This window comes from Haliotis cracherodii, unplaced genomic scaffold, assembly GCF_022045235.1.
Source record: "Haliotis cracherodii isolate W230 unplaced genomic scaffold, xgHalCrac1.p SCAF_48, whole genome shotgun sequence".
NCBI lineage: Eukaryota > Metazoa > Mollusca > Gastropoda > Lepetellida > Haliotidae > Haliotis > Haliotis cracherodii.
Window position 1 is genome coordinate 218080 of NW_027266306.1, and position 26352 is coordinate 244431.

Here is a 26352-nt window from a genome sequence, read left to right on the forward strand (position 1 = left end):
TTTCAGATGTGACTTTAAACAGATTCTACTGTTTGGGTTATTAATCTGTTTACTAACACAACCATATGTTCCAACACTGAACTAATTGTTTAGGCACAGGCTGTGGTGACATATAAACACTGTACAAGTTGTCTATAACAAAGACTGTTTCTCTACTAGTGGAACTAATCATGACATAGACTATATACAGGGAGGTTTTCCATTACGGCCACAACAAATTAACTTTTGTTCAGAATGTCCCAATCCTCTATCACAATTTGTTTTTGTTTTTTGGGGGGGTGGGACTGATTTTCTGATAATGAGCAGTTTATCAGACTAAACATCTTCAATACGTCATTGGCATGTAGAGACCACGTACCTTCATCACCCAAGAATTCACAGAACTGCTTTTCAATGCAGTCGCTATTTTCAAAAGGTAACCTAGTTCAAACCAGATGAAAACCAATGAGTGCTCAGTGTACATCGCTTACAGCATGTACTCAGACCAATGAGAGCTCAGTCAACATCACAAACAGCACCGTTTTCGGCCTGACATCATGCACAGTATGAACCATAGCCTAGTGGTATCTGCTCTACACCTTGCTTCAAGGCAATGGTAGGGTCAGCGTAAATCTCACGTACTTGTCAGGTCTCAGCTGACTTATAGTGAGTATACACAGCCTAAATTCATTATTTGACTGGCGGTCGGGTGGCCTAGTGGTTAAAGCGTTCGCTCGTCACGCCGAAGACCCGGGTTCGATTCCCGACATGGGTACAATGTGTGAAGCCCATGGTGTCCCCCGCCGTGATATTGCTGGAATATTGCTAAAAGCGGCGTAAAACCATACTCACTCACTCATAAGTTGACTAAAAATAGACACACATTACCATCACACATCCATATGCAGAGATTTCTCCAGACCTGCACCAAGTCTGCAGCCCATGTCAGTGCAACTACCACACTGGAATCACAAATTTCCCAATTCATGTAGTTCTAGTTATAATCAATGCTATGGCCGACGTATTGCTGACTTGCTAAACTGATAACAGAACCAATAAAAAGGATAGAAAAGGCTTTAGCCCTAGTTTTACACTATTGCATTGACTGCAAAGTTAAAATACCTCCCAATTTAAGAAGAAGAAAAAAATAACAAAAATCCCAGTTGGCCTGTCAAAGGGCACTTAGTTTGGAATCCAAGGTGAATCCCTGGTGTGTATTCATGGGTATTGAAGGAATGTCATGTACACAAATCTGTGAAATATTGGTGATTCATACTAAGGTACAATAACTCTCATCTTGCAAAGGCTTAAAAAAAATATAAAAAATTGGTTCTCGGGCAATGGTTTTTGAAAATGAAGTGCGGGCGGGCAGTGTCTTTTTGGGGGGGGGGGGGGGGGGGGGGGGTTAAAGAAAGACAGAGCCACGATTACTCTTCTCTCAGTCTTGAAAATCACTGTTATTCTTTTATATTCAATTAATTTATGAAACATCAACACAATTTCAACAATGAAATTTTCAACCATTTCAAAGCAATAAAAGTTTTTAAAAATATAAAATCTTCATTCTAATTTTTTTCAAAAGATCCAGAGAGGAAATTTGTTGTTGGCTAGTGAAAATCTTCATTACCACAGCTCTGGGTTGAGCAGCCCCAGTGCACCCCCCACCAAGTGCAGGCTCCCCGTGACTAATATCTGTATGTGAGCGCTGCCTTGCAGCTTGTCTGATACAGGAGGAATGTCAGCATCAGCAGGCAGTTTGACTGTGGTGTCGCGCCCCTGCCCCGCCCAATACAACGCCTGGAGGATACAAGGGAAGGCATGGGACTCGGCACTGCCCTCCGAGGGGAGGTCTTTGGAGTTGCAGTTGTTACTGTTGAGATCAATCTGGTCGGAATTCAACGCCCCATTGCGCAGTGCAGAGTCTATGAGCTCAGGGTTATCGCTTGTGGAGTTGTGGCTAGATGGCGGGGGTACGTCTTTACTGTGAGCGTTGATGTGGTCCCAGATTTCCTTATTGACCAGAGAGTAGTTCAGCTGTTTTTCTTTGGTGACGGTTCTGTTTATTTGGTCTGGAAGGGAAAAAGGAAGGGTTAAGTTTAAGTTATGATGATGACAACAACACTACCAAGAAGAAGAAGAAGAAGAAGAAGAAGAAGAAGTAGACCACCAACACCAACAAGTGCATTTATAATACAAAGCAGGGGTGTCACGATAAATCAAAATATCGACATATTGCTATATGTAAGCACCTAAAGCCAATAAATCGATTGTTTAATCAGTTTCCGATCAATAGTATCGATTTCAGTTAGGAATACCGAAAGTTTTGATTGCATTTACCATATCAATAAAATACATGCAATGCTGTACAAATTTGTTTTTCTTTTGATCATGAGTGGTAGTAATTTACACATGGTAATGTGGAAGTTTCTTTTTCTTAAATTAGAGTAAAGAAAACACAAATCAGTCATATCTCAAAATTTACTTTTTATTTGTTCAAAGGAAAGTTCAGTTCCAAGGTTTAATCCAACTCTGAAATTCATCTAAAATGATACACTGAAAACTATCAATATTTATCGCAATGGTTGCTTGCAATATCAATAGTCAACGCGATAGTTTCTTTCAATATCAATAGTTATCGCAATAGTGATTTCCAGATAGTCACTCCTAATACGAAGTCACTTGCCCAAGGAGACACCACGTGTGGTACATGTGCTTCAGTGTGGGGCAGGACCGAAGCCCTAGAAACTCTCAGGAGTCAAGGGGGCGGTCGGGTAGCCTAGTGGTTAAAGCGTTCGCTCGTCACGCCGAAGACCCGGGTTCGATTCCCGACATGGGTACAATGTGTGAAGCCCATTTCTGGTGTCCCCCGCCGTGATATTGCTGGAATACTGCTAAAAGCGGCGTAAAACAAAACTCACTCACTCACTCACTCACTCACTCAGGAGTCAAGCTGCTGAACGCAGTTACCCATCCAACTCTCCCAGACCGAGATGAAGAACAAAGAAATCTACAACAGTTGAGTTTCCTTAATAACAAGCCACATGGCACTGACATTGGCACAGAGACCAATTTCTTTCATACCCATAATATCCTCCTTGATCATCCTGTGTATTAGGGCTGGGACGATACACCAACTGTGCAATCTGATACGTATCACGATACTTGTACATTGTATGTGCTCGTATCTGTAGTGTGTAAGCCATATTTATGATGTACAGGATATTCAAATATCTGACACACTGATGATTTACAGTTGGCAGTGTCAAGTATGGCGCAATGGATGAAAATATTTAATTTTTCACTACTTATTTTCACAACTAATGGTGCCTGAAGACCTATTCTAGCCCAGGTCTAGAATGTCACTGGTCTATTTTCTTTAGTTTAACAATGAAGCCCCCTTCCATCATATGCATAAAGATTCTGAGCATGTGACATGACAACACTAACATTCTTGGAGATCAAGTGACTGGTGCCACATATCGGCATCTGGGACCCCTTTTTCACTCAGGTGTGTTGAGGCGAAATTGGGTTTTACTATGCGTATGAGGTTATTTCATCAATATTGTTACAAACATGCATGTGTGTGTGGCTCCTTGGACTAGCCTGGACTAGAGCTGGTTTTGTAGTGATATACCATGAGGTGCTGTCCCAATGTTTAACATGGATTTCCCACCTTATACTGAATACAAGATGAACAGTCCTTATTTTGTCCCCTTAGCACTGAGTGTCAGACAGGGTGACAAGTTCTATCTTTTAACGTCTGTAGGCATGAAGTGTGTGTGTGTGTGTGTGTGTGTGTGTGTGTGTGTGTGTGTGTGGTGTGTGTGTGGGTGTGTGTGTGTGTGTGGTGTGTGTGTGTGTGTGTGTGTGGGGGGGGGGGGGATTGAACCACAGACTTTCCACTCTCTGGTTATCACTGAAAGACCCTGGAAATAGATAGACCCATGTAGATCTCTGTCCACCCTATTCAGGAAGATATCCTCCCAAAGACAGGCACTCTATTAACTTTGACCTGTGAAAGTCAGATGAAGAAAGACCTCACCTGGTGCGTTTCCCACGTTTCCTGTGAAGGCCAAGTTTGGACAAAACACTGCAGCATCAAAATTCAAAGGCTGAAAATAAAATAAAATACGGAATAATTCAGTAATTGTTAGGGTCTGGTACAGACAAACCAATGATTGATGTTATGAACGAGGGAAGATGACAATAAACCAAAACACCTGAACACTGTTTTTTTCCGTTTTTTTCTTTAACGCCAGAGTCAGCATTATATGACAGTGGTCTGTAAATAATCAATTCTGTACCAGACAATCCAGTGACTGACATCATGCGCATCCATCCACGCAACTAAGATACAATGACATGCATCAACCAAGTCAGCGAGCCTGACCACCCGATCCCGTTAGTTGCCTCTTACGACAAGCATTACGACAAGGATGGGTTGCTGAAGACCAGTTCTAACCCGGATCTTCTAAGGTCTGTCTGAGCTGATGTATTTGCTTCTAGCAACATGAACAGGTCACAGACGGCAGAGTTCCAGAGTTTACCAAATACTGTGTACTGTAAGCCATGTACAATCTGGTTTGAGATGAGAGATTTGCAGAGTGTTGATTTATGACGAAAACACTGCCAAAAGGGAGATAAGGCTGTATGTTAGGTAACTGGCACCCACGCACAATTTCTGGTAGAGATGGTTTTGTGGCAAAATGTCTCACCTTTAATATTGACAACAATGCTGTGGAGTTGCGATCACGGGTTGCGTTGAAGACTAGAATACGACAAACTCGCCCTCTGTCAGAACAAGAAACTCAGTTAGACACCCAAACCAGACTCATTACAATTTTCAAAAGAAGAATGTTGATTTCAAGCTTATGGGTAAGAGAAATTCTGTGCTTGGTGATAAGAAAGATGAAGTTGGTGAAATCACTTCGAATTTAGTTAGCTTTTACCTTGCTTTTATCAAAATATTTTAACAATATCATGGAAAGGGACAACAGATATTGCTTTACACATTGTACCCATGTGGGTAATCAAATACGGTTCTTGGGCCGTGACGAGTGAACGCATTAACCACTGGGCTACCCCACCGCCCTTTCTGAGATAAAGCTATCATGGCAAGGGTATGGATCATAATAGAATAGAGATGCAATACACTGGATTATCGAGGATGACAAACAATTGAGGCCCTTCGCAACTGGTAAACACAAACTTCATATCAATGGTCCATTTGCATCAAGTATACTCGGTTCCAACGCAATTAATTCCCATATTTCTTGCAATTTCTAAGGATGTTCCTCTGTGTGAACTGTTTTATGTTCTAAAAAAAATGACCCCATGAGTTGGCATCTTTTGTAAAACTTTTTCTTGTTATTTCAAGAATATTTAAGTAAAAATAACAAAATGTGGTATAAAAGCAACGATATCCATATACATAAGTGCATGAATAATTTGTTAAGTTTTTTATTTATATCTTTATTTTTGCAGCACTCAGCAATGGTCTAGCTGCATCATGCAGGCCTCTAAGTGATCAAACCTGTCGGCCATTGATCCATTCACTTGAGTCAACTCACTTGTGTTTAGAGGCTTCTTTCTTGGATGCTTGCTGGAACCATTCCATACACTGCTGCTGGCACAGAACATGGCACATGAGTGAGTGAGTGAGTGAGTGAGAGTGAGTACGTTTTTACACCGCTTTTAGCAATATTCCAGCAATATCATGGCACAGGGTTAGAAACTAACTAGTTTTTGTCCACTAGTTGTTATAATGATAACATATAGCAAAACCCTTAAAATGGGCCAATTTCTACTAGTCCTTAGGATACCTTTACTATTGGGCAGTTTGGTAAGGACTACATGACTAGTGCCAATTTCTAACGCTGTGGCAAGGGACACCTTGGGCTTCACACATCGTACCCATATCAGGAATCGAACCCAGGTCATCGGCGTGACGAGCAAACACTTTAACCACTAGGCTACCCGACCGCCCCCTTGGCACATGAACATCATTGTCAATACTTCATGGGCATATAATTAAATTAAGCGGATTCACACAGTTTGCACATCGGTTTTTCGATTCATACCTCAACGAACCTAAAGAAATACAAAGTCTATCGTTAAGTATACACTACGTTCGTCTGTCACACGTGAATACATGAGGCCCATATGCAGTGTAGCGACACAAAACAAGGAACACGAACTGCACAACAATATTTGTAACAGGCACTTAGTACCAATGAAGACCCGATTCACTGATGGATTACAAGTTATTGTTCATTCTTTAATGTGATATATGTAGTAAACTTCTTCAATGTGAACACATGGTGAAATAAAGTGGAAACTACAGATAAGTGAGGAGAATGAAAGACTCCTGTATACTATAAATGACAAGACAATGGTCAAGCTGTTGTTTTGGACATTATTTTGCCCCTACGCCGAGCAAGTTTCTGGGAAAGGTTCTTTTCTGAATCTACACGACCTCCAACTACCACCTTGGTAACTCTGTGGCAGAATTGTTTTTGCAGATAAGCAAACAATAACAACTAATATCCAACCCTGTCTACAACTCACCTGTATGCTCTCAATGGTGTGAGCCCCATCCATGTAATATGTAACACCAGGTCGACTCAAAATCTGGTTACGGCCAGGCCAGTAGCACTTAGACAAACCTGATACAACATGGAACATGGAGAATATATTTATATGGACCAAGCCTATAATACTACACACAGTACAGGGAAGACACAATTGTCACATTCAACAAGTCTGCAGCTCATTCAGACAAGTGGCTATGCAAAATAACTAAATCTTGGGACATATTAACTGGTCCCTCTAGATTTTCAATGGTCTTGGACTAGTGTCCATGTCTATCCCTGCATGCTTCAACCAAGTCAGCGAGCCTGACCACCTCATCCCGTTAGTCGCCTCTTCCGACAAGCAAAGTCACCTTTACAGGCAAGCATGGGTTGCTGAAGATCTATTTTACTCCAGATCTTCACGGGTCAGTTGCCAAGGGAGGTAATCATGGTTACATGTAGCTATTTTTACACCATGTAACCAGCAAAGTGTTAGTATTACCTGTAAAATCAGAAGCAGCCATCTTCTCGTCTTCCTGAATGCCTAAAAACTTTCCCATCCTCATAACAGTGAAGTGAAAGTGTGGCAAGTGCAACAAGCAGGGGGAGACAACTCTAAATCTTAACGCTGGCAGGTATTTAAGAAGAAATCATGTAGTGTAAAATTCAGTACATGCTACTAACCAGTCCGCATTTCTTCTGTGAGAACTGTGCTATCCAATTTTGGAATCTTTTCCCATTCATGGAGTTCTGACTGATCACATATCCACTTTCTCTTTGATAAATCTGAAAAAGATTTCAACAAGGTGATGTTGGTGTTGAGGCAGAAATGGGGGAACGAAAATTACATTCAAGTTGTGTTGGAAAGCTGTGTACAAAATTCAAAATGAATGTTGGTTTGGGAAAATAGACACAGAGGCTAGATTAATGATCAATCGTGTGAAACAAATAGAAAATAATCAATAAAGAATTCCTTCCTTGTACTGGAATAACAATAAAAGCAAAGATACCAAAGCTCTTTATGATATTTACTTTTCTCATAAACACATCGACAGGAACCATGGAAAGAGTGAAGGGTGCTGGGGACACATTCTTCCCCCAGTCTCAAGGGGTGCTGAGGACACATTCTACCCCCAGTCCCAAGGGATGCTGGGGACACATTCTCTCCCCAGTCCCAAGGAGTGCTGGGGACACATTCTACTCCCTGTCCCAAGGGGTGCTGAGGACACATTCTACCAACAGTCCCAAGGGGTGCTGAGGACACATTCTCTCCCCAGTCCCAAGGAGTGCTGGTGACACATTCTACTCCCTGTCCCAAGGGGTGCTGGGCACATCTACCCCTAGTCCCAAGGAGTGCTGGGGACAAATTCTACTCCCTGTCCCAAGGGGTGCTGGGGACACATTCTAACCCTAGTCCCAAGGTGTGCCGGGGACACATTCTACCCCTAGTCTCAAGGGGTGCTGGGGACACATTCTACCCCCAGTCACATGGGGTACTGGGGACACATTCTACCCCTAGTCCCAAGGGGTGCCGGGAACACATTCTACCCCTAGTCTCAAGGGGTGCTGGGGACACATTCTACCCCTAGTCCAAATGGGTGCTGGGGACACACTCTACCCCCAGTTCCAAGGGGTGCTGGGGACACATACTACCCCCAGTCTGATCGGGTACTGGGGACACATTCTACCCCTAGTCTCAAGGGGTGCTGGGGACACATTCTACCCCTAGTCTCAAGGGGTGCTGAGGACACATTCTACCCCTAGTCTCAAGGGGTGCTGGGGACACATTCTACTCCCAGTCACATGGGGTACTGGGGACACATTCTTAACCTGGTCCGATGGGGTTTGAGGACACATTCTACGCCAGGACCCAACCCACTGGGCACTGAAGAAACATTCTATCTCCGGTTGTGGGGACACATTCTGTTTTGAGACCCAATGGGGCACACTGGATTCAGCTGTACCTTTCTTGTGGTTGTCCATCCATATCCGACAGAGCTGCATTGCTAGGGTGGCATTAAACTGCTGCATGTTGCCAGCAATACCGAGGTGGACGGGCTCCCTGCCACTGGTGTACGAGTCCAGGGACGGCGTCACGTACAGACTAGCCTGCAGTGGAAAAGTGAGTGAGTGAGTTGGGTTTAACGCCGCTTTTAACAGTATTCAAGTTATATCGCGGCGTGTCAGCTTAATGTGGGAGGAAAGCCCTCAGACGTTTACCACTTCGGTGAAACCCACGAGCACGGGTATGGTGCTGACAAACCTAGAAACATAATTGGGGCGAACCGGGATTCGAACCCACAATCATAGGTTTCTGGCGTGCCCAAGGGACACAACTCTGCACAGCGAATCGCGGCGCCTTAGACGACTGGGCCACCCGTGCCCCCCTGCAGTGGAAAAGAACTGGTAGAGATCATTACCTAGGACTCATGACTAACCTTACAGCTCACAATCAGCACTTAAAGAATGTGCATAAAGAAAAGTTATTTTCACACATATTGCAAAACAATAACTTTTCTTGTAAAAGCAGCCTTAGAAATTCGTTTTTTTAAGACTAGTCTGGAGGACTTGTGTAAACCCTATTTCACGAGTCCTCAGAGTTTCTAACTTATCCTGCTTGAATGAGACAAAACTTCACTATGTAACATTTTCTGTCAGTTTTATTCCCTTCCAATTCGAGCAAACTGAAGAACTGAGAACTGGTCCGGACTTATAGCCCTCAAATCCTATTATTCAATAAGGAGTATCATCATTGGATTTTCACTTGTCCTCAACACAAATTAGTAGTTTCGGGCTAGCAGACTAGCATGAATTTAGAATACTGAAAATTCCACAACAACATGGCTGCCTGCAATAATCAAGGTAGGACAAAACAATACCAGTGAGTGAGTGAGTGAGTGAGTGAGTGAGCGAGTGAGCGAGTTGGGTTTAACGCCACTTTTAACAGTATTTCAGTCATATCACTGCGTGTCAGCTTAATGTGGGAGGAAAGCCCGAAGTGATGCAGGTCTCAGATGTTAACCATTTCGGTGAAACCCACAAGCTGACAAACCTAGAAACAGAATCGGGGCGAAACGGGATTCGAACCCACAATCATAGGTTTCTCTGCACAGCGAATCACGGCGCCTTAGACGACTGGACCACCTGTGCCCCCAGCAACACCAGTAATCAGCCAGGTCAACGATCTGACAACTCTCCTAGGAAGTAGAAGATATTTGTTGTTGTCAGTTTGCCTACATGTTATCATTATTTAGGCAAGAATTAAAAAGCCCAGTCATTTTCTCCAATTTGATATGGCATATGAAAAATGAGTGTATTTGTATCTCGTTTTGTATGCAAAGATCTTTGACTTAACTTGAAAAAAAAGTCATGGTCAATACTATCAACTGGGGTCTGCGCAACAACCCACAAAACACCTTGGCACCAAAAATGAACCAAATGCATGCAGACGTTCTGGAGACACTAACACCAACTGTGGTATCTAAACTAAGCCTAAAAATGAGTTCTAGTGTGGCTATGGGCATCTTCCCGAGGCAAGCGAGTAAACTGACTTTAAAAGTCCTGTACATACCCTTGCCGGACTTGGCTGGAATTATGGAGTTATATTTTGGCTGGACGAATGAGTCTTTACAGTGCCAAACTAGTTCGATTGCAGGATTTGCAGAGCATGTGTACAGTGAACTGGGTTTTGACAGATATTTTCTAAATCTTTCCTGTTTTTAATCAAGGTGCTCAAGTGATTTGATGCACTTTGTGAGGTAAAACCTGTTTTATTAAACAAAGATCTTTATTATCGAAAAAACATCTCGATTCCACCATTCTGTTTGAAGCAAGAGCAAGATTTGGTTGGTTGGTTTGTTGTTTAATGCCACACTCAGCAATATTCCAGCTATATGACGGTGATCAGTAAATAAACGAGTGTGGACCAGACAATCCAGTGACTGATATGAACATAAATCCATGCAATTGGGATCGATGACATGCATCAACCAAGTCAGGGAGCCTGACCACCCGATCCCTTTAATTGCCTTTTACGGCAAGCATGGGTTGCTGAAGACCTATTCTAACCTGGATCTTCACGGGTCGCAAGAGCAAGAGATACGAAAGGTGGAATCTGATTAGACATAGGGACATTGAAGGGACATAATTTGTAATAGCCACTGGTGGCGCTACCATTGAGCCCAGAAATTTTCAGCCTTGTTTAATTGGCAAGGTTGGATAATGGGCTTTTAAAATAATTCAACTCTCTTGCCTCAGGAAAACTTGCTGTGGGGGACATAAATAATCATCCATGGCACACTTGACGTACCCCTTTCTCTTTTGTTCTGTTGAGAAGCACTTTCATGGCTGCTGCTGGTTGGGGAACTGTGACCGCAGGAACATTACGCTGTAACCATAGAAACAAAGAATGTAACAGATAGTCTTAAAATGATTGTAAATGTTATGAAAAACAGAATCAAGTCATCAAACAGAGATCAGTGTGATCTTCCATGCTCCATTGTGACGTTCTCAGTTAAAAATATCAATACATCCAGATGAATTCGTTTCTTGTTTCAGCAAGAAACAGAGCAAAAAATCAGACATTTTTGTTAACAGAATGGTTTTATTTTTTTCAAACATTTTATGAAAGAAATCAACCTCAAATTACACTACATTTCTATGTCTTCGTTTGACCTCACTTCATCCTCACCATACAAATCCACATGATCAGTCTGGCATGTGAAAATCCTTTCACAAAGACACTTCACAAATATCTACCCCAAATTAAACAAGTTTAGTATATCAGTCAACTGACTTTTCAATTTTAATGTTAAAGCATACATTCATTCATTATTACTTTGAAAATCCCTGCTTTCTGCCAGGCAATCTTGTCTATTGTGTCTCCGAGGACTGACGTGTGATCTAATCCAAGGGAGGTAACTCCACACACAACTGGGGACTGGAGGAAATTGGTAGAATCATATTCTCCACCGATGCCGACTTCAAAGATGGCCACGTCAACGTCTTCCTCGAGGAACATGTGGCAAGCCATGACGGTGAGGAAGGAGAAGTACGCTGGCATCTCACGGGCATCAGGATCCTACAGGGAACATGAGGCAAAGGTGATAAAAATTTAATTGACTTTCACAATTTTCATGTTACCGAGAACCATTATCTGTACTATTATGCTTGTCTAGGAATGAAGGCTTGTTTTCATTCTTTAAAAACTCCTTAAAACTTTCCATTTGTTTGAGTCAAAATAAAAATAAATGTTCGGAATAGAAAACAATATCAATTCTAAAATGCTTATGGATAGCAACATATTGCTATTTTATGCAAACACACATATTTCTGAGACAAGGGAGACAACTCTTAACAACAGTCAACCAGAAGCTTTTACTGCTGTGACATTGAGTTACCAGAGACTAAGGGAGACATATGAAGGCTACATTTATCAAAGAAATTATCTGCTTGTATAACATCTTTGCTACTACATGTTATACACTATCTCTTTTTTACTTTCATTGTTTATGTAATCAGAAAATTACATAATAATAAAAAAAATATATTATCTGTCATGACCCATGTCCTGTTAACAGTGGGTCTTAGCACAGTAATATGAGAAAATCTTGGGAAATACCTCCATTCTCTAAGCTTTGTATGAATAACATGTGACGATTCATTGATGTTCGACATCATTAGAAAGCTTTGAACATCAATAGTATTGCAGTAACCTCCCCTGGAGTATTTTCATAGTTGTAACGTGCGATTTTATCAGATAGAAATCAGTTGCTAATGCCTCTTTTTTCGTTGTAATCTGCCACAAGGGTCGTGACTGGTCAAATTCAAGCAGCCAATCAAATTATGGCAATAGATATATGATAAATTTCAGATTTAGACGAAAGGTTTTGGTTAAATCATGCTATTCTGAACGTTCTCAGCAGGAACTTGTGATGTACATTAAAAACTTTGTTGACATATCGTTCTAGGTTACAACCCTGAATTTCTCACGCAAACATTATTGAATTAAACATTGTGACCGAGCAAAAAAATTGAAACAACAAAATCCAAGGCGTCATTTGACTTACATTGCACGCAATCACAGGAAAAGATGGAAATAGTAGCTTAGACAACTTTTACATTTATATTTGTTGATTTTATTTATTACTAGATATAACTTATGTAAAGACATTGTGAAAAGTCATTGAATTAATAAATTAATGATATGACAGGTAGGTTAATAAAATCATATATTATTTTGATGTGGCCACGGCCTGCGGTGTCTGGGAACACATGATGTCGTGGCTGGTTTCGTAGTCTGCGGTGTTGAAATAGTTAACAAACCATAAAAGTCTAGTTTCCAACCTTATCGAACGAGGGTGGAATTTAGTGACCCAATCGAGGTGCTACCAGTGGCTGTTAAGAGTTATGTCCCTTCTACGCCCTTAATATTGACCAATCACATTCCACCACCTTCTTTCAAACAAAATAGCGGTACCCAGTCAGACAATCTGATCGATAATCAAGATACACATTGTAATCGAATGAGTCTTACCTCGCGAAGTACATCAAATTATTTGAACAAGCTGATTAAATACATGAAAAGATTTGGGAAATATCTGTCGATGCCCAGAGGACGGTTCACATTTTGCAAATCCTGCAATTACCCACCAAAATCTGCATAGCAGTTGCCATGTTGTTATCTTAAGAAGACGGAATACGCACAGCTTATCTTGTGCTCTGACTTACGCCTTTAACTTGGTACTTGGTGGCGTCCAGCTTATTGTACACTTCCCAGAAGTATTGGCTGAACAAGTCCTTAGCAACCGGCCTCCCATTCAGGCGGAACCTCTCATTCACAGTCACCAGGTGGGGAGAGCTGTAACCATGGCAAAACTAATCACATCTGAGATTACTTAAAGGTGAGTGAGTTAGTGAGTGAGTGAGTGATTTAGTGAGTGAGTGAGTGAGTGAGTGATTTAGTGAGTGAGTGAGTGAGTGAGTGAGTGAGTGTGAGTGAGCGAGCGAGATGAAATTGGGTTTAACGTCACGTCCAAGGTTATTGCACCTATATAGAGATGTACGTGTATGTGTTTGTGTGGCTGCTTGTACTAGTCCGGACTGATGCCGATTTATAGTGCTAGCACACTGAGATACCATACTGCAGTTTAACATGAATACCCCACTCAGACACAGTATACTGACTCCGAGCCGACCAGTCCTTGTTTTAGCCCCTTAATGCCGAGCGACAGACAGGGTAACAACAAATGCCATCTTTTAACGTCTTTAGGTTTGACGCGGCCGGGGATCGAACTGAGCGGAAGCTCTACCACTAGACCACAGGGGCGGTCCGAGTGAGTGAGTGAGTGAGTGTATCGCAATGTCACGGCAGGGAACAGCAGAAAGGGGCTTCACACATTGTACCAATGTGAGGAATCAAACCCGGGCCTTCTGCATGAACACTATAACCACTTGGCTACCCAACCATCCTGAATCACACTGGAAGGCTTAAACTGGACTGCTTCAAGAACCCATGCATCCTTCCCTTAAACTGGGCAGTCAAAGTTAGTTCGGGGTTCACCTGATGTGACATTTTATGAGGGTGTCCTCAGATCTTCATTCAGAGGGGTATTGTACTCAAATAAAAGGTCCAAACCCCCAAGTCCAACCACCTGATACATACAAGTACAATACAATTTGGTTGGTTTGTTGTTTTAGACAGCACTCGGCAATGTTCCAGCTATATGAGTCTGGACCAGACAATACAGTGATTAATATCATGAGCATCGATACAAACAATTGGGATCGATGTCATGCATCAAACAAGTCAGCGAGCCTGACCACCCGATCCCAACCCACAGTGGAGATAGAGGCAAATCTTTGTGAAAGATTTGAAAGTTCTATACTGACTAAATTTCTGATCTGAACTGTCATTTGAACACTCATGTAAACATATTAATTACCTGAACATGCCTGTCTTGTAACCATGGTGACGAAGAATGCTCTCACAGAATGCACTGGTTGACCCTTTGCCTTTTGTGCCGCTGATATGAATAACCGACAGTTTTTCAAGGTCAGGAACCTAGGCATAAAAACATTTAACAATGGAGTACATACACAACGTTATTATGCTTATGTTTTAGTGTTTCTAAGTTACCGTATTTGATGTAATCATGGTAATAAGCGCCCAGGATGCTCTCAAAATTGGAAATAGTGGGCTCTTATTAGAATATAATTTTGGTGAGAACAAAAACAGAGTTGAAAGATCGTAAATTTTGTGGTTTATGCTGACAGCCTGAAATGATACAAAAGAAAAGTATGTGCGTATCATACATAACAGATATATTTTCCAGAATTTAATTGCCCAAAATTAAGGGTGCATATAACACACGAGTGTATTTATACACGAATAAATAAGTCTTGTGTACATTGATCAATCAGAGGGTGCTAATTTTGATTTGTTCACTAGCCAATATTTTAGCAAATATCGCCTTGGGCGCTTGTTAGAGCGGGAAATAAGACCTATAAAGAAATTCTAAGTTAGGACAGCCAATCAGGTTGTTTGATATCCCAGACAAAAATGTCCAAGAGGTGTGTCTGATGATAAAGTATTGTTTTATAATAGAAGTGTGAGATAAAAACACATAAGCATTGTAAGTCAGTGCCTAGCAACACAGATCAGAAAGATAAGCTTCAGCATTGCAACATGTATTACACCACCGTACAGTCTACATGTTCAGAGGCATGTCATGATAACCCCACACATACCGTACATATCACAATACTTGAGCCTTGATCAATCACAAAACTTTGGAAATCACTTTTTCTACTTGACATCAAAGTTTTGAATTGATAAATTCGTTCTTGAGTTCACAAGACACATTGAGTGTGTGAGTTGGGTTTAACGCCGCTTTTAACAGTATTCCAGTTATATCACGGCGTGTCAGCTTAATGTGGGAGGAAAGCCCGAAGTGATGCAGGTCTAGGACGTTTACCACTTCGGTGAAACCCACGAGCACGGGTATGGTGCTGACAAATCTAGAAACATAATTGGGGCGAACTGGGATTCGAAACCCACAATCATAGGTTTCTGGAGTGCCCAAGGGACGCAACTCTGCACAGCGAATCGCGGCGCCTCAGACGACACATTGACCTACCTATGTAACAGATAAGGCTGTCAGTACTCGAGATCTGGTTTGACACACAGTGTTCCCGGTTACCGGTATTTACCAGTTTTTTACCAGTAAAATTGGGCTTGGGCTGGTAATTCATGTGACTGAAAGTCCCAGTGAACCGGCAAATAAAGTACCCTATAAATCTTTGTTCTTGAAGAAAACATCAGAGATATTTATATATTTTTCGAATGAATTCAGCTTGTCTGTTGTCAGGTTTTCCCCTTTGTCGATTTTTAGTGCAAGGAAATAACATTTCACTTTGCTTCAAGGTTAAAATTATATTTGTAGGTACTTAATCTTGAAATATTGAAAAAAAGAGAGGAAAACATTGTGACTAAACTTTGTGTGAATGATGTGTAGACCTAACATAGTTACTTCAGAGATGACGCCATTCCATTGAACATGATGTTGAAAGAAGTATGAAATGAAATTGTCCTCAAATATTAGCGGGGACTGGCACCGTATACATGGTATATCGCTTTGTATAAGGCAAGTTTTTCGTACTTACAATTAGGGTTTTTTCAAGGGGGTCGTCTTAATGTGTATCCCCTCACCACAGACATTACTGTGAGCGCGTAACACCGGAAATACCATGTCAACAAGTTTTAGAGTTGCCAGCAGTTTCAAAAGCCAGCAGTAACACTGACACAGCAATCATAAAACTACCACTGTCGTAAGTATATGTTAGAGTACAGGAGTTACGTTAGCAGTAGTGCTAGGGTCACTGTGAAACAAGGTGGTCTGGTCCAGGGCATTTGCTCAGCACTATTCTAAAGAAAGTTCTAAAATAATTATTTCTAACAGACCCTAAGTTGAAAAAAACATGAAACCTAGAGCCAACTGATAGGATGCATTAACAAAATCTAAGGCCCTGTGTACGCCCATTTCCATATTTATTGATGTTTCTCCTGTTCCATTATTCCAATCTGATGTTTTGTTTGTTGATTAACGCCGCACTCAGCAATATTCCAGCTATATGACGGCGGTCTGTAAATAATCGAATCTGATGTAACAAGCTTGTAACCCCTCAACATGCTCGATATAACAAGCTTGTAACCCCTCAACATGCTCGATGTAACAAGCTTGTAACCCCTCAACATGTTCAAGGCCACTCTTGTAATTCTGTGACAAGCCAAATGCCCTTCGTGTGGCAATTATATGTCTTCACAGATTTTAAAAACAAATTCTGCGCCCAACACCCATAACATTATTCTGAATAGAACTCTGCAAAGCTAAGAAAATAAAAATGATTGCCATTTTATATAACCCAAGTGATACTGCTACATCAAATATATCTTGCGGACATGTTTCAATCTGATACTATAAAAGAATCAAAACAACTTGAAAATAGATAGACAACAATTGGTCGATTGAGCTGGGATTAACTTGTGCAGTGTCACATGACTTTCATGGACGTGTTAACAATGTGCAGTTTTTTGCTTCATCGCTGGGTGAGATTGTTTACTGTCCTGCTCAGAAATTCATGTGCAGTCTGGTATAAGGAATTTATTGTCCCACTCAGAAATTTATCACCCTACTCAGATGTCAACTTTCTCACATGGAGGTAAGATAAAGTAGTTTATCATGTGTGGTATGTCTTATCTCTATATCATACCGTTTGAAGTAGTTTATCATGTGTGGTATGTCTTACCTCTATATCATACCGTTTCAAGTAGTTTATGATGTGGGGTATGTCTTACCTCTATATCACATCGTTTGAAGTAGTTTATCATGTGTGGTATGTCTTACCTCTATATGATGTATATCACATCGTTTGAAGTAGTTTATCATGTGTGGTATGTCTTACCTCAATATCACATCGTTTGAAGTAGTTTATCATGTGCAGTATGTCTTACCTCTATATCACATCATTTCAAGTAGTTTATCATGTGTAGTATGTCTTACCTCTGTATCACATCGTTTGAAGTGGTTTATCATGTGTGGTATGTCTTACCTCTATATCACATCGTTTCAAGTAGTTTATCATGTGTGGTATGTCTCACCTCTATATCACATTGTTTCAAGTAGTTTATCATGGGTGGTATGTCTCACCTCTATATCACATCGTTTCAAGTAGTTTATCATGTGCAGTATGTCTTACCTCTATATCACATCATTTCAAGTAGTTTATCATGTGTAGTATGTCTTACCTCTATATCACATCGTTTCAAGTAGTTTATCATGTGCAGTATGTCTTACCTCTATATCACATCATTTCAAGTAGTTTATCATGTGTAGTATGTCTTACCTCTGTATCACATCGTTTGAAGTGGTTTATCATGTGTGGTATGTCTTACCTCTCTATCACATCGTTTCAAGTAGTTTATCATGTGTGGTATGTCTCACCTCTATATCACATTGTTTCAAGTAGTTTATCATGTGTGGTATGTCTCACCTCTATATCACATTGTTTCAAGTAGTTAATCATGTGTGGTATGTCTTACCTCTATATCACATCGTTTCAAGTAGGTTATCATGCGTGGTATGTCTTACCTCTATATCACATCTATTCAAGTAGGTTATCATGTGGGGTATGTCTTACCTCTATATCACATCGTTTCAAGTAGTTTATCATGTGTGGTATGTCTCACCTCTATATCACATTGTTTCAATTAGTTAATCATGGGTGGTATGTCTTGCCTCTATATCACATTGTTTCAAGTAGTTTATCATGTGTGGTATGTCTTACCTCTATATCACATCGTTTCAAGTAGTTTATCATGTGTGGTATGTCTTACCTCTATATCACATTGTTTCAAGTAGGTTATCATGTGGGGTATGTCTTACCTCTATATCACATCGTTTCAAGTAGTTTATCATGGGTGGTATGTCTTACCACTATATCACATTGTTTCAAGTAGGTTATCATGTGGGGTATGTCTTACCTCTATATCACATTGTTTCAAGTAGGTTATCATGCGTGGTATGTCTTACCTCTATATCACATCGTTTCAAGTAGTTTATCATGTGCGGTATGTTCAGATGGCGCCGGGAATCCCGGGTGCTGGCAATTTTGGCCAGCGTCTCAGCATTTGACTGAAGGGTATTCAATGTCTGGATGGCATCCTGCAAATGAAGACAAATAAATAACAAGAGAAGAACTAAATAACGTTGTTTATAAAATGTAGTTTAACCCAAATCCATCAGATCATGAGAGACTTCTTTTATGTGCAACTTTTCAGATTTCTGTGTGATTAAATATAAATAAACGAGACATTTCAATTTTTTAATATAATTTATCTAAATATTCTGACTTGTTCCTTACAGCCATCTTATGTTTAACGTAAGGTGTCCCATTCATGTAACCTCAGTAGAAAAAGTTGTCCCCATTGCAGAAACTATGCACTTAGTTAAAGAGCACGGAGCAAGGGCTATAACTGTAAAAAAATAATTTATGACACCAAAGTATCTCTTATAAAAGCATGCAAACTTTCATTCAGTAGTTTCTGAGAAATGGTAGTACACACTAAGTCGAAAAGCACGGAGCAAGGGCTTTAACTCTAAAAAAAAGAAATTTAAGACACCAAATTTTTTTAACTTCTTTAAAGGGGCACTGATCTAACGCAATTCCCGGGACTGGTTGTTGCCTTTGTTATTGGTTTTTCCCCGTGAGTACCCGGATGATACGCAACGCAACAGAGCGTGACCGGAGACTGGGCTACCGTCTGCAAGGACAGCTAAATAAACTTGGAAGCTGGAGGCAATATTTGTTTTACGAATTTTTGCATAAACACTGATTGGTTAACTGTGATCTATAAAGATTTCGACAAAGGGCGCATGTTAATTAATTTCTTCACCCTAAACAGACAAAAAGAACGGCGGAGCTCATCGGATGTCCTCATTTGGAAATACACCAGATGGTTATAGTCGGATTGCGTCGATAATACGATTACCAATCCCTTGTTGTCATCCACGTTTTCTCGTATAACCCTACACTTGTGTATTTGTCGTCATTCACTTGATGCTCAGTTAATGAATTTATTACAGGTACAATTAGTGGTAGCACCACTTAGATTACCTGACAAAGGTTCCCATTTGGCATTTATTGTGTCTGGGGTAATTATTCAATCTAAATCCAGGTTTGAAGTGAGGTGAAATGTGTGTTATGTAATATGCGCGTGGCAGACCAGCAAGAGGTGAATGATCAGTTGATTTACTTTTTTGTTGTAAATCAACAGATCGTTCCTAGTCATCAAAGGATTAACCGAAAATACGTTGATTGATTAATCACTGTTATCTTGCACAGTGGATATGTCAAAAGTGAGTGTTTACATGTCTAGGTTTACTAAAACAAAGGGAATACACTCATATCATGGCGTGAAGTGCCGATGTAAAAACAACATACTTTGTTCAAAGGGTTAACTGATAATACGTTGATTGATTGCTCATTGTTATCTATCACTCAATGGATTTTTAGGAACCGTGGGCGTTATGAAAATAGTTGTCACGTGGGCTTTCTCAGCCGACCCTTGAGACTTGACACCTATGTGAAACGCCTGAAACAATCCAAGTGATCAGTTGAGAAACGAACACGGGTTATAATATCCCGAAACGATATATATCTTTTAACATATTTGATTGTTACAGAGACACGTGACATCAAATAAGTTTCTTTGTACAGCTGCAGACGAGTGGGATATTGTTCCTTTGTGTGGATATTCACGGATACATTCCTCGAACAAGGAAGCTCCTAAAATTTATACACATAAATTTGGTAGGTTGCAATTATGGTATTTGCATTTTGTTTTCCTTCATTTGAACCGATTCGGTCTTGTTTCTCTACGTCTTGGTTGGGAAATTCTTCAATGCGCGATAGACGTTTTTTTCACAGGTCTTTTCCTTTGTAAGCGTGTATATATTACCGTCAATTTGTAAAATGTGATTCTCTCAGGCAATCTATAAAATGTGTAAATATTTCAGTCATTTTGACTAAAAAATCTGTCCAGATTGATTAAGATGATCAAAAGGGCCTACAAACATTACAACAGATTATTATGTAGGATTAGAAGCCAAACAACATAGACATGTACTTTTCAACGTAACATTTTCAGTCTCTTGGTGATGACATTAAACATAAAAATGTTTGGAATTCGTTATCATAATAATACAGATGGAAATGTTTTTCAGTCACTTTGTAAAATAACTCAATATTTAGACTTTAAAATTAATTTGAAAATGTTACACATTTTGACAGTAAAAAAATATACACACTATAAAAAAAGCAATGGACAGGTGAAATATTTACTTTGTGTTGCAAGTCAAAATAGTGTTAACGAAAATCGCAAAATTACCAAGCAAGTGCCTTATCAAAACTTCGTCACCATTACCGTTGCTACCCACAAAGATACCTACATTTCCCTATTATCTCGAAAACTGTATTTCATTTTGTTGATCAATGTGACCATACGCCCTTATTACTACCCATAAAAGTGACTGATGCGCTTACGAATTGCGCAGCAGAGGTCACGAACTAGTCTAGATTTCTGCAATACATCCGGGTACTCACTGGGAAAAAACAATAACAAAGGCAACAACCAGTCCCGGGGAATTGCGTTAGATCAGTGCCCCTTTAAGTGTGTATCAGTGTGTAAAATTTCATTTCTCTAACTTAAAAAATTATTGAGAGAATCTGTCCCATTTGGGATGTTTGAGAAGCGGACAGACGGACAGAAAGACACCAGAAATGGGCTTCACACATTGTACCCATGTCGGGGATCGAACCCGGTTCTTCGGCGTGATGAGCGAACGCTTTAACCACTAAGACTACCCAACTGCCCCTTGGGTGATGGGAGTTTAATAGACTTCAATCATACAAATAAACATACAGTTCTGTGCCAATCTGCACACTACTAAATTGCTAGTATTCTGCCAAGAAGTACATTTGGGTTCACAATAATTGTGATAAGTTACTAGATTATACAAAGAAACAGAACTGAAAGTGTCTAAAAAAGTCAAGACCCACAACGTTTGAGGTTTAACGCCACACTCATCAATATTCCAGCTTTTTGACGGAGATCTGTAAATAATCGAGTCTGAACCAGAAAATCCAGTGGTTGACATCATGAGCATCGATCCCTGCAGTTGGGATACGATGACATGCATCAACCAAGTCAGCAAGCCTGACCACCCAATCCTGTCAGTCACCTCTTATGACAAGCACAGTCGCCTTTTACGGCAAGCATGGGTTTCTAAGGCCGATTCTAACCTGGATCTTCATGGGTGAAGACCAACAATGACGTGCTGTAACCCAAGCCCTTACAACAAGGATCAGATGATGGTGATCCACTCCGGATCAGAATCCCCGTAGTCATGGTCGACAATGTATGAGTCAAGAAAGGCATAATTTTCTCTTTATGTGCGTAAATCTAATAAACAATCTATCATGGCCTAATGATTTTGTTTGTTTGTTATTTAACGCCGCACTCAGCAATATTCCAACTATATGACAGCGGTCTGTAAATAATCGAGTCTGAACCAGACAATCCAGTGGTTGGCATCATGAGCGTCGATCCACGTAATTGGGATACGATGACATGCATCAACCAAGTCAGCGAGCCTGACCACCCGATCCCGTTAGTCGCCTCTTATGACAAGCACAGTCGTCTTTTACGGCAAGCGTAGGTCTTCATGGGTCGACCAACAATGACGTGCTGTAACCCAAGCCCTTGCAACAACGATGAGATGATAGAGATCCACTCCGCATCGGAATCCTCATAGTCGTAGTCGACAAAGTAAGAGTCAAGAAAGGCGTAATTTTCTCCATATGTGCGTAAATCTAATAACCAATCTATCATGGTCTAATGAAAAAATAGAGAACACACCTGGAATCGGCTACTCATCTTGTCACCTACATCCACTGTGACCTCTGCATGGAGCAATCATGCACTAGCATAATGTACACAATACTCTAGCTGTAGTGTTGTATTTAACCTAATAAATGCGTGTCAGTATCTTCAACTGGATTTTATATCTTGAAATGAAAATCCACTAAAATCCACTGAAAGACCCTAAAATCATAGGTAACAGTTACTTGGGAAGTCACTATGGTAACTACCATATCAATGAATGTCTCGTTCAGCTGCTAACAGTGAGTCTGGTAAATCAGGCTATGTGACGCTGATAAAGGGTAAGTACGGTAGTGTTATCGGGAGCATTATCAATGTATGTTGTAAGACAACAACCAGAGTAAGCTATCACACTCACAGAGGCATGCTTATCAGCCCATGACAGCAGGAGCAGGAGCAAGACCTGTTTGTTTTCAGTCTGTTTATTGTGTGCTAGATGCCACAGACTTAGTTTCTAGCACTGACATGTCAACACAGGGACCGGTCATTTATTACAGTAGGGGGTGGGGCGGCGGGAATCAAGGGAGGGTCACCATAAAATTGGACAGTCTCTTGGGGAGGGTCATAAAAAATAATACACATATTTGGGAAGGTTCATGGAAAAAATATTTTAAAAATAATTTTATACTGAAATATAGAGTTCTTTTCTTCTGTTATTTTGTCTTTCCATGGAGGGTCATTAAAATGTACAAGGCAAGGGGAGGGTCATCCAAAAATGTGAGTGAGTGAGTGAGTGTGGTTTTACGCCGCTTTTAGCAATATTCCAGCAATATTATGGCAGGGGACACCACCAGATATGGGCTTCACACATTGTACCAATGTCGGGATTCGAACCCGGGTTTTCGGCGTGATGAGTGAAGGCTTTAACCACTAGGCTATCCAACCACCCTCCAAAAATATGACAAGCAATAGGGGAGGGTAATTATTATCAACCTCTCCCGCCCCCCCTCCACCAAAAAATGGCCAGTCCCAAAAGTAATGTATTGTACGCATAATCTTTGAAATATAGTACAAAAATTTACTTTCATAGTTTAGAGGAGTTATCACCTAATGACAATGAGTTGCAGGGATTTACCTTGGGACTTGGGTTATTCATTTTGGGGGTCCAGGGGATTCACAACCTTTATTTGTAGGAGTCCCACATCTTCCCGAGGCAAGTGAGTTAACTGACTATAAAAGTCCAGTTTCCACCCTTGCCAAACTAGGCTGGTATTGGCTGGACTAACGAGTCTATGCATAGTCCAATCAATATCATGCTCCGAAATCGAAATCCTGCTCGTAAACTGTCATGCAGATTTCAGTCCATTGCAGGATTTGCTAAGCATGTGCACCGCTAACTCGTCAACAGATATATTCTAAATCTTTTCATGTTTTTATTTAAGGTGCTCACATGATTTCACGCTTCGCGATGTAAGACAATATATAGATCTTGATTATCGATCAGATCATCTTGACTGGGCGCCGCCTTTTGGTTTGAAACAAATGAAAGTGATACGAGAGGTGGAATCTGATTGGTCCATAGGAGAGGCATAGAAGGGACATAACTGGTAATAGCCACTGGTGACGCTACAATCGAGCCCGGGAATTCCAGCCTAGTTTGGCAAGGGTGGGAACTGGACTTTTAAAGTCAGTTAACATTCTAAAATCAACTGATCATTCATCTCTTGCTGGGCTGCCACGTGCATTTTACAAAACACACATTTCACCTCACTTCAAACCTGGATTTAGATTGAATAATTACCCCAGACACAAGAAAGGCTAAATGGGAACCTTTATCAGGTAACCTGAGTGGTGCTACCACTAATTATACCTGTAATAAATTCATCAACTGAGCATCAAGTGAATGACGACAAATACACAAGTGTACGGTCATACCAGAAAACATGGATGACAACAAGGGAGTAGTAATCGTATTATCCAAAAATGCTTTCACTGCAGGGAAACTTATTTTGATTATGAAACTATAACCATCAGGGGTATTTCCAAATAACGACATCCGATGAGCCTCTGCCGTTCTTTTTGTCTGTTTGTTTAGGCTAAGGAAATTAATTAACATCCGCCTTTGTCGAAATCTTCATAGATCAGGGGTAACCAATCAGTGTTCAAAAATGTGTAAAACAAACATTGCCTCCAAGTTTATTTAGCTGTCCTTGTAGACTGTAGCCCAGTCTCTTGTCATGCTCAGTGTGTTTGCGAGCAAATCGACTCACTGCAGCTAGTGAGACCTAGCGGCCAGTGTCAGACAGCCGAGAAGAAGCCAGAGATTAGTGCACCTTTAATTGGGGTGGATAGGTGATTGGCAACTGACATATCGAAGCCAACCCATAACAGTTAATTAGCCCTGATTGGTGATAGCCAAACAAATATATATAAAACTAATTATGGTAATATATGTTTAAAAACATTTATCTACCCTCACCATCATATTTTGTTCTAAAAGACCATTTAGTATATTTGCCTGAACTTTGCCTGCATTATTTTCAGAGATGTTAGTTTTGTATATGGACTATTACCACCACAAGTTGATCTTACGAGACCATCAGACTTTTTACCAGAGAGGGCTTGGAGCTTGTGGATAAAATAGCAGACTGTGACCCAGCGGTAGAAATTGGCACTAGTCCTGTAGTCCTTGCCAAACTGCCCAATAGTTAAGGTATCCTAAGGACTAGTAGACATTTGCCATTTTTAAGGGTTTTGCTATATGTTATCATTATAAGGACTAGTGGACAAAATATGTTAGTTTCTACCCCTGCTGTCTTTGTGTAAACATCTTATAGTAACTATAGTAATTTGTACATCAGGTCCTAATGCAAGTCTATGGGTCTGACTAGGAGAAAAATCATTATCAGACTAAACAATCATGATTAATTATGGGAGGGTTACATAATAATGTTTGTGTTATTGCTGTGATTTGGGTAAATAAACATGTGCATAGATGCATTTTTGGTGTCTGCTAGAGATGATTTAAAGTCACGATATGGCGTCTGCTAGGCACATTACATATCGTAAGTAACAAATATTGACAATGGATAAAATTTCAAATAAAAGTGACAATTATATTTGTAACGTCCAGATATATCTCAAATAAATATTTGCTCATTACTGAGAAAAACATATCATATAACACACCTTCCAAACGCATCTGATTGCAATGGTTTTCACCATGCTTGCGCGACTGCTCTTCCGACTTGGCATTACAGTAAATCTCCTCAGAACGTGAAAACATGCTGTCATCCTACCCTTTTCTTTTCTCGCGTTCGTTAGTCATAAAGAACAGTTGTTCTTTGTGTGTTTACTTCATACTTCAATAAGCAGCATAACTAAAGTGCCGGTAACACAAAACACTGCCATCTCATTGTCGGCAGCGACAACATTTAGGTCAACACGTGTGTCAGGTCAACTGATCACGTGATAAAGTCATGTGACCGACAAGTACCTGCTCAAAGGGACATTTACGCGCGTTGACAAATGTCAAGGCTGATCGTCAGAACGAAACAGTGCCTCACCTTGTATGAGTGCATTTTGGACTCGAGTGTACTTGTTCCTGCCGATGTCATAACTCTTCTACTGAATGTTATTAAAGAAACCATACGTTTCATTGCAAACCACTCAATGTTTACATTCTACTGGATTTCCCAGTCTCCCACGTGCGGCCATAGTGCGCAAATGGTACACAACCGAGTCTGTTCATTATTTATATGGATACGTAAGTAAAGTTAATTTAAAATGGGTTTCGTAATAGAAGAAAAATGTGGTGCAATTTTCCCAATCTTTAACATAACACATATAATATGCATTGTT

The 26352-nt window shown here is 40.5% G+C and overlaps 1 protein-coding gene across 3 annotated transcripts; it reads right to left on the minus strand.

Moving 5' to 3' along the window:
• Nucleotides 1-1382: 1382 nt before the first annotated feature.
• Nucleotides 1383-26192, minus strand: LOC139441901 (folylpolyglutamate synthase, mitochondrial-like). 3 transcript variants are annotated; one of them, XM_071222652.1, is made up of 13 exons: nt 26058-26192; nt 18641-18772; nt 14495-14613; nt 13281-13410; nt 11389-11631; nt 10861-10938; nt 8516-8660; nt 7236-7337; nt 6547-6644; nt 5550-5605; nt 4695-4770; nt 4022-4091; nt 1383-2048 (listed from the first exon to the last, which is right to left on the minus strand). In XM_071222652.1, the coding sequence occupies exons 1-13, from the start codon at nt 26148-26150 to the stop codon at nt 1603-1605; spliced, it is 1788 nt and encodes a 595-aa protein (XP_071078753.1). In that variant the 5' UTR covers nt 26151-26192; the 3' UTR covers nt 1383-1602. The 3 variants fall into 3 exon arrangements, with proteins under 3 accessions (XP_071078753.1, XP_071078752.1, XP_071078751.1); XM_071222651.1 differs by lacking the exon at nt 26058-26192 and adding an exon at nt 25681-25884 and having other exon boundaries at nt 5550-5602; XM_071222650.1 differs by lacking the exon at nt 26058-26192 and adding an exon at nt 25681-25884.
• Nucleotides 26193-26352: the final 160 nt, after the last annotated feature.